The 15,000-nt window shown below is 43.8% G+C and overlaps 2 protein-coding genes across 4 annotated transcripts in view; one reads left to right on the top strand and one right to left on the bottom strand.

The window, feature by feature from the left end:
* Positions 1-5,848, top strand: part of LOC143294147 (calcitonin gene-related peptide type 1 receptor-like) — a 154,380-nt gene extending 148,532 nt beyond the window's left edge. The window contains exons 10-11 of the mRNA XM_076605579.1: positions 4,005-4,046; positions 5,537-5,848. Coding sequence (XP_076461694.1) covers positions 4,005-4,046; positions 5,537-5,848 — 354 coding nt within the window. The remainder of the gene's footprint in view (positions 1-4,004; positions 4,047-5,536) is intronic.
* An 8,053-nt stretch (positions 5,849-13,901) lies between these two features.
* The window catches only part of LOC143293642 (calcitonin gene-related peptide type 1 receptor-like), a 260,112-nt gene continuing 259,013 nt past the window's right edge, over positions 13,902-15,000 (bottom strand). For all 3 annotated transcript variants that reach the window (XM_076604750.1, XM_076604751.1, XM_076604752.1), the window contains exon 13: positions 13,902-15,000. This exon is cut by the window's right edge and continues 2,869 nt beyond it. The gene's annotated coding sequence lies outside the window, so the exon portion shown is untranslated.

Here is a 15,000-nt window from a genome sequence, read left to right as displayed (position 1 = left end):
TGAGCTTGTACAGGGTCGTAATTGCACCATTGACTGACTGTGTCAGTATCAACAAAATTTCTTCTCCCCTCCCCCACCCCCCTTCTTTCCTCCCTCCCTGCCTTTCTTCCCCTCACCCCCCCCCCTTCTTTTCGTTCCTTCCTTCTTTCGTTCGTGCCTCCCCCATTTCTCCTTTCCTGCCTGCCTTTCTTCTCCCCTTCTTTCCTTCTTTCCTTCCGGCCTTCCCCCCCCCCCTTTCTTTCCCACCCTTTTTCCAACCCCCTTTCTCCCCCACCCTTTCTCCCCCACCCCTTCCTTCTTTCCTTCCTTCTTTCTTCCCCTCTTTTCCTTCCTTCTTTCCTTCCTTCTTCCCTGACTGCCTACCTTCCCCACCCCTTCTTTCCTTCCTCCTCCCCTGCCTGACTTTCTCCCACCCCCACCTTTTTTCATTCCTCCTTTCCTCCTGTCTTGCCTTTCTCCTTTTTCTCTGCTTTCTCCTTTTTCTCTGCTTTCTCGTGTGTGTGTGTGTGTGTGTGTTTTATTTTTGCTTCCTTCCTTCCTTTCTCCTTTGATGCGTTCCTGCGTGTCATATCCTCCTCCCTTCCCTTTCCTTCCTTTTCTCCTTTCCGTGAGAAGTCCTGACGATTCTCTTTGTCTTTCAGTCTGGTATCCCCCCCAGCCCTGAAACGGCCCCTGCGGTCGGCCGGGCGACAGGTAGCATGGTTTGATTGCTCGGAGGCCCCCGAGTGAAGTGCAGTGCAGTGCCCATCATCTGGTCTCTAACCAGACAGATGTCCCTCCAGGCATTGTTTTTTTGTTTGTTTGTTTGTTTTTGTTTTGTTTTTTTGTTGTTTTTTATTCTTTTTTGTTTTTTGTTGGGGGGGGTTTTGTGTGTGGTTGTTTTGTTTTTTTTTGGGGGGGGGGGTTTCTTGTATACCCCGCCCAGGATCAAAGGCACTTCATTTATGAATAAATACCACGAAATAACGCTTTGTAAATGTCAGGTGGGGTGGGTCGGGAGGGGGGTCGGGAGGGGGGGGGAACCAAGTCGATATAATTATTTCCAATAAATCAGTCTTGGTATCTGATCAGGAAAGGTTATCTTTTTTAGGGGGAAGGGGAAGGAAAACGTAGCACACACACGCGCGCACACACACACACACACACACACACACACACAGTCTTTCTCGTTCTCATCTCCTCTCTTTCCCCTTCCCTCTATCTCCTTTTGCTCTCTCTCTCTCTCCTGTCTGTATATATGTCTGTGTGCGTTGATACGTGCACCTTCGTACACCAGTGTGTTTTCGTGCTTGTGTGTGTGTGTGTGTGTGTGTGTGCGCGCTTCTAAGAAGGGAAGGCGGCATGTCATTGTCAGTGTAAGGTTAACGCGTGTTTGCTTTTAATTTCCAAATCATTTTCAAACCAGTTTCAGAATGTATCAGTCAAATCAGTGCCATTCAGCCTAAACTTGTTTTCATTCGTGGGAAACGTGCTGGATTTGGACTGTGACGCGTGCCACGGGAACTGGGTTATGTAAGGCTTCAACCGCTGTTCAGCACGTTCCATGTTGAATTAATGATTGTGCAATTGGCGCTGGAAGCACTGAAAAGAATCACAGAAACGAACGCACCTACGCGCGCGCGAGCGCGTGCACACACACACACACACACACACACACACACACACACACACACAGGTGCCAAGTATACTGCAGAGTCGGTTTATGTCGGTTAAGGAGATAGCTTTGGTGCCAGGAAAATTAATCTGAATTAAACGGCTTTTGTAGTATGCTCCACCATCTTCTTTGGGACAGTCTATGTCGAACGACAACACACACACACACACACACACACACACACACAGAGAGAGAGAGAGAGAGAGAGAGAGAGAGAGGGAGATGGAGGATGTCTGTATGTCTGTATGTCTGCATCCGAATTAAAGAGGAAGTAGGGTAGCAGGTGATGAATTTGGGTTCAGGTTTGTGTGGATCGGTTCGGGAAACACAGTGTGCCGAATGTCGGAACTTTGAAAAATGTATTATATTTGTATTTGTATTTCTTTTTGTCACAACAGATTTCTCCGTGTGAAATTCGGGCTGCTCTCCCCAGGGAGAGCGCGTCGCTACTCTACAACGCCACCCTTTTATTTTTGTTTTGTTTTTGTTTTTGTTTTTCCTGCGTGCAGTTTTATTTGCTTTTCCAATCGAAGTAGATTTTCCTACAGAATGTTGCCAGGTACAACCCTTTTGTTGCCGTAGGTTCTTTTACGTGCGCTAAGTGCATACTGCACACGGGACCTCGATTTATCGTCTCATCCCAATGACTAGCGTGCAGACCACCACTCAAGGTCTAGTGGAGGGGGGGGGGAATACTGGCGGCTGAGCCGTGATTCGAACCAGCGCGCTCAGATTCTCTCGCTTCCTAGGTGGACGCGTTACCTCTAGGCCATCACTCCACATATGAGTAAGAACAACAGGAGATTAAGTTAAGACCGCAATGAAAATGAGACAATTTGGTACCGTGGTCCTAATCTCTATAAAATGTCGCAGAACTGCCTTCAAATATATCTACTTTAAGATGCTACGTAGAACATTCGATGGATGAACACAGTTTGTTTTGTTGTTGTTGTTGTTGTTGTTGTTGTGTGTGTGTGTGTGTGTGTGTGTGTGTGTGTGTGTGTGTGTGTGTGTTCCGCTGAATTTGAAGTTGATGTTTAGTGTAAATATGTTATTTTTACTGTTGTAATTTGATTGATGTTTTTCTGCCTTATAATATTACCTTTGCTGTGTTGTTTTACAGATAGGTATTTCTTTTCCGACTTTATCATCATATCCCTTTTATTTGTTGCGCAAGCGTATATGCGAAATGTGAGCGTTGATTCACATATATATATATACGTATTTTAGATTGCATTTTCTATTGCTTGTATAGTGAGCAATGAACAACACGCTCACATGTGAATTTCTCTTTGGAGATAAGAGTTTGACCCGATCTCTCGAACCTGGCTAGACTGTGGTGAATACTGTTACATCCATCCGGTTAGCACATAGACAGTGCGGGCAGAGGAGGTGGTAAGTCAAGTTGGGGGTTAGAGGTATGTGACGAGAGCGGGGTGAGGGTTGGCCCAGGGTACGTTTGAAATGCGAACTCGAAAACATAACTACGTAGATGTTGCATTTTGATGCCTCGATTCCTCTGTTTACTCACGAGGTGCAAGATTCACGCATGCAGCATTCTGAAATTGTTGTGTCAATGTTTTGATTAAAATCGCGTTCTGGCACAATGAATATTCTCGTGAAGCGCCAAAAACACAAATTATATGTGTGTATAATCTTCCCGGGTCAGAGAAGTAAACAATGCCTTCTTTTAATGCTATTTTTAACTGTGAAAACGAGAGAAAACAAAACCTGTATCACCACAGTTGACTGAGAGTCGACAAACACCGTTTGTCATTTGTCCTTGTTTTCCCTCTTTTTCTTTAATCTTGTTTATTTTACACACTGACAATCATAGTCAGTTGGTCACACATTCCCAAACACCCCCGTTAACACGTTAACGAGTCGTAGATTAATCCAGAAAAAACAAACGCGGGTACAACATACATCGGTTGTCATCGGATTCCCCCCCACGCTCAGCATGTGTGCAAAGGGGAATAATTGTTGCAGACTTTCTCCGTCAGTCGTGGTTGTAGCCCTTTGATTCGGGTCACTGTGTACAAGAAACCAGTGTGTTGACTGTTTCCTCAGACAGAAACGAAGAAAGAAAACTTTAACAGGGAAAGAGTTCGAAAATGACCCAAGAGAGAAAGAGATAGTGGTGTGTGTGGTGGGAGGGTGGGGGTGTTTGTGTGTGTGTGTGTGTGTGTGTGTGTGTGTGTGTGTGTGTGTGTGTGTGTGTGTAAAATATGAAAAATGAAATATTAAATATTAGGTGATATGATGTGATATATTAAATATTAGATGATATGATGTGATACAATGCAAATAACAACGTGATTTTTATTTCTTCTCGTTGTTGTTTTTTCAGGGAGCTGTGGTGGCCATCATTTTCTGCTTCAGTAACAGCGAGGTACGAGTATGTTCAGTGTTTCTTTTCGTTCGTTCGTTGAGTCGTAGAATTTGGTTTGGTGGTAATAGTCTTCAGTTTTACGTCTTAGCATTTCAAGTGATATTAGACCGGGGGCTGGGGGTTGGGGGTGGGACGCTTAAGGGGGGCAGAAGGGCAGGGGGGGTGGCGAGTAAAGAAATATATTCAAGTGTGTCAGCGAGTGTGTTCGGGGGTGCTTGGGGGAATGCTTGTTTCAGAAATGAGAAGAAGACCAAAAAAAACAACTAACGTCAAACATTAAAAAAAACCCAACTTATCCTGTGATATTGTGCATCAAGCCAACTGCACTATCAGGTGACATCGTCAGTTTGGTTGTTTTTGTTGTTGTTGATTTTTTTTTTTATTTGCACGCATACCACTCGCATGCAACGAGATGCTCGTGCACACGTTCGACTGATCGATGATGTTTTGCTTTTCTTTTCAGTTGTTATTACTGTTGTTTGAAAATCAAATGAGCATCTGTCATTACAGATGAGGCGATGAACGGAGGCCCCCGTGTGCAGCATAATTTTATGCTACTCATTGCACTGAAAAAGATCCCATTAACAACATAAGTGTTGTCTTCTGGCAAATTATGTAGCAGAAATCCACTTTGATAGGTATACACACACACACACACACACACACACACACACACACACACACACACACACACACACACACACAACCACACATCGGACAACTAATAACTGTGCAATACCCTCTATTCGGACAGGTACTGATAACTGTGCAATGCCCTCTATTCGGACAGGTACTGATAACTGTACAATGCCCTCTATTCGGACAGGTACTGATAACTGTACAAGGTACTGATAACTGTGCAATGCCCTCTATTCGGACAGGTACTGATAACTGTACAATACCCTCTGTCGGACAGGTACTGATAACTGTGCAATGCCCTCTATTCGGACAGGTACTGATAACTGTACAATGCCCTCTATTCGTACAGGTACTGATAACTGTGCAATGCCCTCTATTCGGACAGGTACTGATAACTGTACAATACCCTCTGTTCGGACAGGTACTGATAACTGTGCAATACCCTCTGTCGGACAGGTACTGATAACTGTGCAATGCCCTCTATTCGGACAGGTACTGATAACTGTGCAATGCCCTCTGTTCGGACAGGTACTGATAACTGTACAATGCCCTCTATTCGGGCGGGTACTGATAACTGTGCAATGCCCTCTATTCGTACAGGTACTGATAACTGTGCAATGCCCTCTATTCGGACAGGTACTGATAACTGTACAATACCCTCTGTTCGGACAGGTACTGATAACTGTGCAATACCCTCTGTTCGGACAGGTACTGATAACTGTGCAATACCCTCTGTCGGACAGGTACTGATAACTGTGCAATACCCTCTATTCGGACAGGTACTGATAACTGTGCAATACCCTCTGTTCGGACAGGTACTGATAACTGTGCAATACCCTCTGTTCGGACAGGTACACTGCCAGCTCCGCCACACCTTCTCGGCCACCCGCTGCCGCCAGTACCCGCACACCCTGGACATCCGCAGCATCACCGTCTCCACCCACCTGGGCGGCGGCGGTGGCGGCGGGGCCGACTCCGCCCGGGGTAGCTACTCGCTACCCAAGGGCTCCTCGGGTGGCCGCCACGGGCACGGGCACGGGCACGGCCGCTACCCGGGGATAGCAGGCGGCAGTAGTCTCGACCACCCGGACCAGCGCGCTGACTACATTGCCCTGCATGCCTGGACCAACAACCACCATCACAGCGGCGTCAACATGGCTTGAGATTGTGGGGGTCGGGGGGCTGGGGGATTGGATTGGTGGGTGGGTGGGTGCGTCAGTAGAGTGGGTTGTGGAGATGGGGATGAGGGTGGGAGTCGGGGGGGGGGGAGGTTGGGTAGAGGTTGGGAGATGACTGAGGGAGGGGAGGTGGAGGAGGAGGAGGAGGGTGCTGTTTATGTTTGATTGTATCTGTGTACATATCACGTTACAAAATAATGTTGACTTGTTTTTGTTGTTGTTGTTGTTTTGTGTGTGTGTGTGTGTGTGTGTGTGTGTGTGTGTGTCGTTAGAGTGTTGTGTATGTTGTCACACTGTCACTATGGTGACTTCCCTTCGTGTTGTTATGATGTGTGTATTTCATCAAAATTGTTGAGACTTCCCTCGGTGTCACTATAGTGTTGTGTGTGTTATATCACATTAACGCAACAGCATCTCCCTTGGTGTTGCTATTGTGCTGTGTGTAATATATCACACCAATGCAGCAGGGTCTCCCTTGGTGTTGCTAAAGTGATGTGTGTAATATATTGCATCAATGCAAGAGCATCTCCCTTGGTGTTGCTAAAGTGATGTGTGTATGCTACATTCAAACTATGGTGACTTCCTTGGTGTTGCTATTGTTCTGTGTGTAATATATCACATTAACGCTATGGTGTCTCCCTTAATGTTTCTAAAGTGTTGTGTGTAATATATCACCTTAATGCAACAACGTCCCCATTGGTGTTGCTGAAGTGATGTGTGTACACTACATTCAAACTACGGTGACTCCCTTAGTGTTGCTATAGTGATATGTACAATAATTTATATGTAACATTGGCGGTATGGTGGCCCCACTGGTTGTGCTGTAAGGACCTGTACATATTTCCTAAACACTAAAGATGACTCGCTTTATTTCAAGCCACAAGAGACATTTGCTCAGTTTTTACGAACTCTGAATCATGTCGATGATGTCCATGAAAAAATCCGAAGGTTTGTACTGTGGTGTTTTAATGCAAATGTCTTTCCGGAAGAGTGCACGTTGCCATAGTAGAGAGTACATCAATGGTTTTCCGTTACGTTGTGTTAGCACGGTGGTCTAAAGTATTTGGTGTGCTTACAGATCTTTATCTTCTTGTTTAACAAAATAATCTCCCCACATTGCCGTGGGATCCACCTGCAAGCCAGGAGACCGTGGCATCCGTGAAAGCGCCAGTGAATTCACCTGTACCCCTGTGGGAATGCCTGGACCTTTTTTTCAGCACGAATTGTATCCCGGACATTCTGGAAATTCTGTGCTGGAAAGGTCTTTTCTTTCATGTCTTCTGTATCTGGCTTTTTGTTTGTTTGTGTTTATTTTTTGTATTTTGTTTGTTTGCTTGCTTATTTGATTTTGTTCTTGGGTTGTTGTTGGTGGTGGTGGTGGTGTGTGTGTATCTGTGCTGTTTTGCTCTGACGATTAGGTTGTGAAATTGTGATGGGCACTTGGTGTCCATTAGGTAGTGTTATTTGCCTATCTGGCCGTTTTAAATAATTTATTTGTTTGGCTTTGAAGTATTAATTTGTTGTTTTTTTCTTTTTGGCGAATTGTTTGGGGTTTTTTGTTTTGTTTTTAATCTGGAGATGATAGATTAAGCGGAAGGGCTGACGTTCTTAGCACGGCCTTGTCTTATTTCCCCAAGGAACTAAATGGTTAGGATCATGTGTCAAGGGTTTGTCTTGGTGTAGATGTGAGTTTCGTGTTGACGCGGCTGAGCGTTTGTATGTTTTGACAGTCCTGAAATGGCCCTGTGCAGTCGGCTGGACTATGAACCAACCTTTTTTTTTTTCTTCTTGTGAAACATTGATGGAATGGTATAGGGAAGTCCAAGGTTTTTATATGTCGTGACTGTGTTTGTGCTCGGCGTTCTTTTACAGGTGTGGGTCGTTTTTGTTTTGTTTTGTTTTGTTTTTTGTTGTGTTTGTTTGTTTGTTGTTGTTGTTGTTTGGGGGGTGGTTTTGGTTGTTGTTGTTTTTTTGTTGTTGTTGTTTGGTGTTTTTTTTTTGGGGGGGGTTGTTTGTTGTTTTTTGGGGGGGCGTTTTTTTGCTTTGTTTTTTCTTTGTAATTTCGGGTTATAGGGGATGAATGTTGATAGTGTTTTCAGTCCTTTGTGCAGCCAGGTGTAGTCGGCTGGGCTCTAAGCAGCTTTGACGAATGAGGAGGAATTCACTTGTACTGTTGTCGATCAGTACTTCTGAAAAGACGTGAGAAATAGGGTTGATTACCTTTTTTTCGGAGGTGGGGTAGTTTGTTTTTGTGTGTGTGTTCAGAGGTATTTGGTGTCTTTTTTGTGTCCAAGGAAATACTTTTTGAGTCCGCATTTGGAAGTTCACAAGCTGGAAGTTTCTCTCAACAGTGTGCGCTGATGCTGTTGATTGGACCTCGAATGATCGGCTCTTCTGAAAGACTCATTGACTACCGGTGGGCGGGAGAAAAAAAATGTTGGCCTTGTGGAAATGATCTGGGACATTGGTTCTATGTCTGCCTGGAACGGCGTTCTATCCACTGGCATCGCTCTGTATGTTGCAGCAAAGAAGTGGAACTATTTACTGTGTGTGGATTTCATGAAACCAGTTGTTTCCGTGTATTTTAGAGCTGATCTATTAACTTTATATATTCAAAGGTTAGCGTATAATCGTAGAATCTAACGCCATCCACTAACAGACTAATTTAAATCGTATGATTAACTTCATTTTAACACTATATTTAGACTTTAATAAGAGGCGACATGGACCAGGGCGTGTAGCTGTAGACCTAGGACATTGTTATATCAAGTTATTCACTCCATCAATTAACCCTCAACTCTGCTGTGAAAGTGGAGAAGGGGGAGATAACACTGGTCAATATATAATTACCAGACTGTATCGCGCAAGGCACAGCTTTAGAATTTGTATAGGTGATTTATTTAGACATCTTATTTGGGGGAGGACTAAAAGTTTTGTATACCTGATGAACTGGTATTTTTACTTGTGGGGGTAGGAAAGGAAAAATGTTCAATTTTGGAAATTGTGTTTGTAAACCCACCCCAAAAAATACTGGGGGGGCCGAACTCTTGTCGTGGGGTGGCACGAGCAAATCTCCAGTTTGGAGATAGGCTATTGCCTCCCTTTTTCAAAATTTTACTGCTCACCCGTATAATAAAAAATATTGAAAAATTTCTCTATCTTTTTATTGTCTTCTATCTTGCACATTTCTGGCGTTGTTTATTTGTTAGTGTGCAAACATACATAAATCACAAATAACTTTTCATTTTGGTCACGTTTTTATTTTTGGAACATTTCACATTATCCCAATACCAAACTCACTTCTTTCTTAAGCAACAGCTTCGACTTTGCCGAAAGCAGTCAAGACGATGTCAGACTACAACTGACGAATGTTTTGCCAACTCCAGGGAACAATTATAATCAGCGCACATTACCCCCATCAGAAAAACGACAAATAATGCTTTACCTACGGGAGGTATGTCATCCGCCGTTTTTTCTTCTTTTTTCCCCCCAGATCAAGACTCACCAAACCCGCGGACTAATAGACCGCTTCGTGACAATATCAGTATCCAGACATCAAATTAGTCATGCATTGGCATCAAACCCTTGTTGGGAGATTCACCAGAGGCATTGACAGTTACTTTGGTATCCGTGACAATATTTGATATCTGGATACTAATATTGTCACGGATACCAAAGTAACTGTGAATGCCTCTGGTGAATCTCCCAACAAGGGTTTGATGTCAATTCATCACAAGTAAAACAAATCATCGTGAGAACGGGGCATGAAAGGCAACCCTTCCTTCTTTCTTTACGATCATCGATGACGCCGCCAATGAAAAATAGTTTGGTTTGACACTACATGCAAAAAAAGACTTTAGTGGAATTCGTCTTGAAAATTCATTCCCCACGACGTGACTAATGCTCGATAATTTTGTCACCCCATAAAATATAACCTTAATTTGCCATTACGATCACTTTCTTCCTTTGACTGAACGAACGTCTTCAACGCCATGTTTGTCATAACGTTTATCCCTATCTATAAAATGATTTGATTTCAGTTGGCGTCTGAATTTCATATGCTGAGCCACATAACTGGGGGGGGACATTACTTCGACCGGGCCTAGAATTACTCCGTTTCTTCAAAACATGAGAAATATAGCACGAAAACACCATATCGATACATAATATCAACAGATTAATTCACATCATAGTCACATCTACATGTCCAAATAAATGCAAACATCAAATCGATACATACAGCATGATGTACACTTTAGGAAAAAGCCATTCAGATGATTCGGCCGTCTTTCCGTTTCCACACACCATGACACTAAACTGTCATTTGTGCAGTGAAAACGAGGAGGGGGTAGCATAAGTATAACAATAAAAGGTCATCATAAAGTTATTTTACAAAGCATCGAGTGTTTTCCCATAGAAAAGCAAAATTGTGGTAAATAATGCTTCATGTTATCAAAATAATTTTTTTTTTAATCAAAACTAATCAGAAATGGTAGTTCATGAACAAAAAAAATTCGTGCACTGAAAGCATGTATGACACAATCATATAACCACGATATGCAGTATACGCATTAGAATAAATGGCGACAAACCAACTCCAACGTGCTCGTGGGAGGAAGAGTGTGTATTTATCCTCCAGCCTCTCCGTTAAGTTAAACCGCCTGCCCAGGCATTAACTGTCAGTACAAATGCGTATACAAGTTAAACATAAGCCGCATCAATAACACGCACTTAATACGAACAAAAGGATTTTCACTTTCAATATTTTCCATTACATGTTGTCATAGTTCTTGACGTTACTCTTTTTCACAGCCACTGCCATATTTGTTCTCTCTCACTCTCTCTCTCTTTTCTGATACCCTTTTATGAGGGGCAATGGTCTAAGCATGAATTGATCGTTCGTTCGTTCGTTCGTTCTCTCTCTCTCTCTCTCTCTCTCTCTCGCTGTCGCTGTCCTTTGTAATGGATGTTAACACGGAAGTCCCTTCCCACCTTCCCCACCCCCTTACCCCTGTTGTCACGGGCAGAAAGGCCTAAACAATAAACCATTCAGACACCTCTCTCTCTCTCTCTAATCGGACTGACAAGCACACAACAACAAAGCCGAGAGGAAGAGACAGCAGCACCCTGTTAGAGTAACGAGAAAATTAAACAGGGAAGCTGACGACTGAAAAGTGCCTCTGTTTAATGCAGACAGACAACCACCACATACTGTTTTCTTCGGAACGCATTTTTTCTGGTTCTGTTCATGAAGGATTAATGACATGTACAGTAACCTTTCTGGCCAATACTGGTGGGATTCCAACAGAAAATTGGATACATTACGCTTTAATCTGGACAAGAAAGGGTTTTATTTAATTAAACCCAGTTCGATTAACAAGACGAACGTTAATTGGTAACAGGTTGCCGGTCCCAATCGTCACTTTTTTTTAACTTTATTTCCTGAGCATGTACCAAAAATTTACCTGACTTTATAAGACTTTTACGAATTAGTTATAAACACGTGACCAAACTTTCACTCGCTTTATAAGACAACAGAACTGATGATAAACCAATCTCTTGCAGACTATCAACAAATCTCGCCAGCTACTGATTCCATCCCAGAGTATCTTGGCCCAAGCCCAAACTAACATGCAAAAACGAGAAGACACCGAGGAACCGGTAATAGAAATGGCGTGAAGAAAACTGACACATGACTCATCTAACTTCAGTCCTCTTCAGAATTTAAGTCGATTCCTTTAACAGTCTATGTGGAAGCGAATCGTAGACGTACCGCACAGGCACATCAAAATCTTCAACACGAGAGCTGTTCGCTCCGTATTTCTTCTTCTTCTTCTTCGTCGTGGGCTGCAACTCCCATGTACACTCGTACGTGCACTTTTACGTGTATGACCGTTTTTACCCCGCTATATATGCAGCCATACTCCGTTTTCGGGGGTGTGCATGCTGGGTGTGTTCTTGTTTCCACAACCCACCGAACGCTGACATGGATTACAGGATCTTTTACGTATTTGATTTTCTGTTTGCGTATACACACAAAGGGGGTTCAGGCACAAGCAGGTCTGCACATATGGTGACCTGGGGGATCGGAAAAATCCCCACCTTTTACCCACCAGGCGCCGTTACCGAGATTCGAACCCTGGACCCTCAGATTGAAAGTCCAACGCTTTAACCACTCGGCTATTGCGCCCGTTGCTCCATATTTCGAATCCGGTGGTGGTGTCCCGTCACCAAGCCTGAAGTCCTGGACCACGCTGATTCTACCCACATGGAATCCGTGCTCACCAAGGCCAAACACCGTTGGGTGAGGCACGTCAGCCGCACGGAAGAGCACAGCACACCCACACGCATGCTGCATGGGAGAGCTTGCACGTGGCAAAGAGACAGCTAGACCGACCAGAGAAGCGTTACAAAGACTCCATCAAAGTCAGCCTCCCTTTGGTGCAAGATCAAAGCAAAAGGAACTGGAAGAGAATGCTTGAGATCCACTGCACTGGCGAGCCTCAGTCAACCAAAGCCTTCAACAGGCCCGACGTCGAAGACTTTTCGCTGCATGAGAACATCGGCACACAACGCCACACTGACAGTCATCACAACGACTGACTTCCGGCATCCCCACTGGTCTGTCTGCTCCTGACTGTTCCATCAGACTGGGGTTGCAGAACCAACAGAGTCTTCTCCAGACCCTGAGGACAACCATTCGAACGTGTCCACTGCATGTATTGGAGAAATATAGTGGTATGCAATCCGCGATCCAGTGCCCCGAAGGAAAAAGAATGTCATCCATCTCATCCGTCTCTCGTGCTCTCTCTCTTCCCTCCCCTCTTGACTTGCGTTTCACACGGTCTATACAACTGTCCCTGGACTCCCTACCTCCCACTCCCCGATCCCCCGACTCAACCCCTTGACACGGGCAAAATGACCTAGTCATCACAACGTTCGAGTTCGAGTTCTCCTCCATCCCCTCAAACACATTCACTCACACACCCTCACTCCCCCCTCCCCCCCCCAAAAAAAACCAACTCCCTCACACACCGCATGCATGTACATCTCTGGTCATTTCAGACACAGTGAAACATTGAAAGTTTCAATGAATGGTCCAAATGACATGCCACCAGTGCACATCACTTAATCAACCTCAATGAAAGACGGGGAATGGACAGACTTCTGCTCATTGACCACCCGCCAGCAATCAACACTGTCTTTGGTACATCGGGTTTTGTCCACAGAAATAAAAACATTAACCTAAACATAATTATATACAAAGATCTTCCAGTGAATACAAGAAATTTTCTTCAACTATGTCTCCATTCTTTGACGCACATGACACTGTAATCAATCGATCAATTACAACGCAAGCACAAAAATGTTCTCATGAATAAAATGCAGAAATCTCCATCAACAGCAAAGCAATACCATGTGATTAGCAGGGATGGCTTAAGCGAAACAGACAATGTATCCTTGCTAAATATTCTATGATAACGAGGAAACATCATTCAGTGTTGGCCCTGGGCTATGACCAATGGCATGACAAGCATGGCACAACTGCACCTTTTTAATGGAAAACTTGATGCACTTTCTGGTTTCAGGCAGCTTGATAGTCATACACGGACATGGTCATTTGATGGACTGTCTTTGTCTTAAAACCTTAAGGCCTCAGTTGAGAGCCACGCTTAATGGTTATTCGTTCGTTAGAAATCCTCCCAACATCTCTCTCTCTCTCTCTCTCTCTCTCTCTCTCTCTCTCTCATTCATATTAAAACATAACGGTTCATTAAAGCTCTACAACCCATTAGTCCGATCGCTGGACTCTCTCTCTCTGCAAAACATGACGGTTCACTAAAGCTCTGCTAGACATTAGATCGTTGTACTGTGTGTGTGTGTGTGTGTGTGTGTGTGTGTGTGTGTGTGTGTGCAGACAGAAAACGCAAAAATCTATTCAATACTGATTTTTCACACACACACACACACACACACACACACACAAACACACAAAAATCTGGTACATGGAAACCAGATCGAAAATGAGCAGAATAACTCAATTGGATAACCACACACCTCTGTCTTGTTACATGTCGCATTGTAAACCTGTTTCTAACACTTTTTCTTACTTTGCAATCCATTGTTTGTTCTTTAATATTCTAACCTTTCCGGTGGGTTGAAGGAACAACCAGAGACTGTCACATCTAAAATATCTTTGCTCGAGAAACGATTTTTCTGCAGTCCCAACTCATCTCTTCAATGACAATATCGTCATGCGACTGACCGAGCTCCTTTAAACCTGGCTGTTGCAGACTCATCACGAAAAGAAGACTACCTCCTCACCCCTCCCCACTGACCCTCGTTTCTTCTAGCTGAGCCTGAGTTGTCTGTCGCTGCTAATTATATGAGCGAGTTTCTCATATGTCGGACTGAACCCATTTATACTTAGTCAAATAAAACTCATTGGTTTTCTTTACTTGAAAGAAAAATCACTGTTTTACGACGCAAAGGATTTCGTTAACAATTTCCTCAATATCAACACACGTATAAAAAAAAAATATATATATCATCTGCTGTCACTGAACGTATTTCTGAGGTTCAGGAAGGCTACATGAAAAAGTAAAATTTTCACTATTCAAAACAAGACATAATGGCACAACTTGAAGTCAACGTTGCTTATTAACACCTCCTCTCAACCGTCACAGATAAACTAAAAGGAATAGAGGATCCAACACTGAAACATTCTTTTGTGTGTCGGTCGAATTACGGAGCGAAAGAGTATAATCATTATTTTATGGTCTGCAGAAGAAGAAAAATTCCATTTTGAAAGCAGTTTTAGTGGACAATAAAGTGATCTTCATATCTGAAGTTATCGGCATATGTTTATCTTTCGATATTCAGCGCTCCCAGCCTCATCTCCGAAATTTGGTTGCTCTGTTCGCAAGGCGAAAGGGTAAGTAAACATCAAAGATCTGAAGAAGCGCGGTCTTACTTAATCTTCTTCTTCTTCTGCGTTCGTGGGCTGCAACTCCCACGTTCACTCGTATGTACACGAGTGGGCTTTTACGTGTATGACCGTTTTTACCCCGCCCTGTAGGCAGCCATACTCCGCTTTCGGGGGGTGGGGGGGTTCTTACTTAATCGAAAGCAATTGC

Source organism: Babylonia areolata, chromosome 19 (genome assembly GCF_041734735.1).
Source record: "Babylonia areolata isolate BAREFJ2019XMU chromosome 19, ASM4173473v1, whole genome shotgun sequence".
In the NCBI taxonomy this organism is placed as follows: Eukaryota; Metazoa; Mollusca; class Gastropoda; order Neogastropoda; family Buccinidae; genus Babylonia; species Babylonia areolata.
This window is presented reverse-complemented; position numbering and strand designations above follow the sequence as displayed.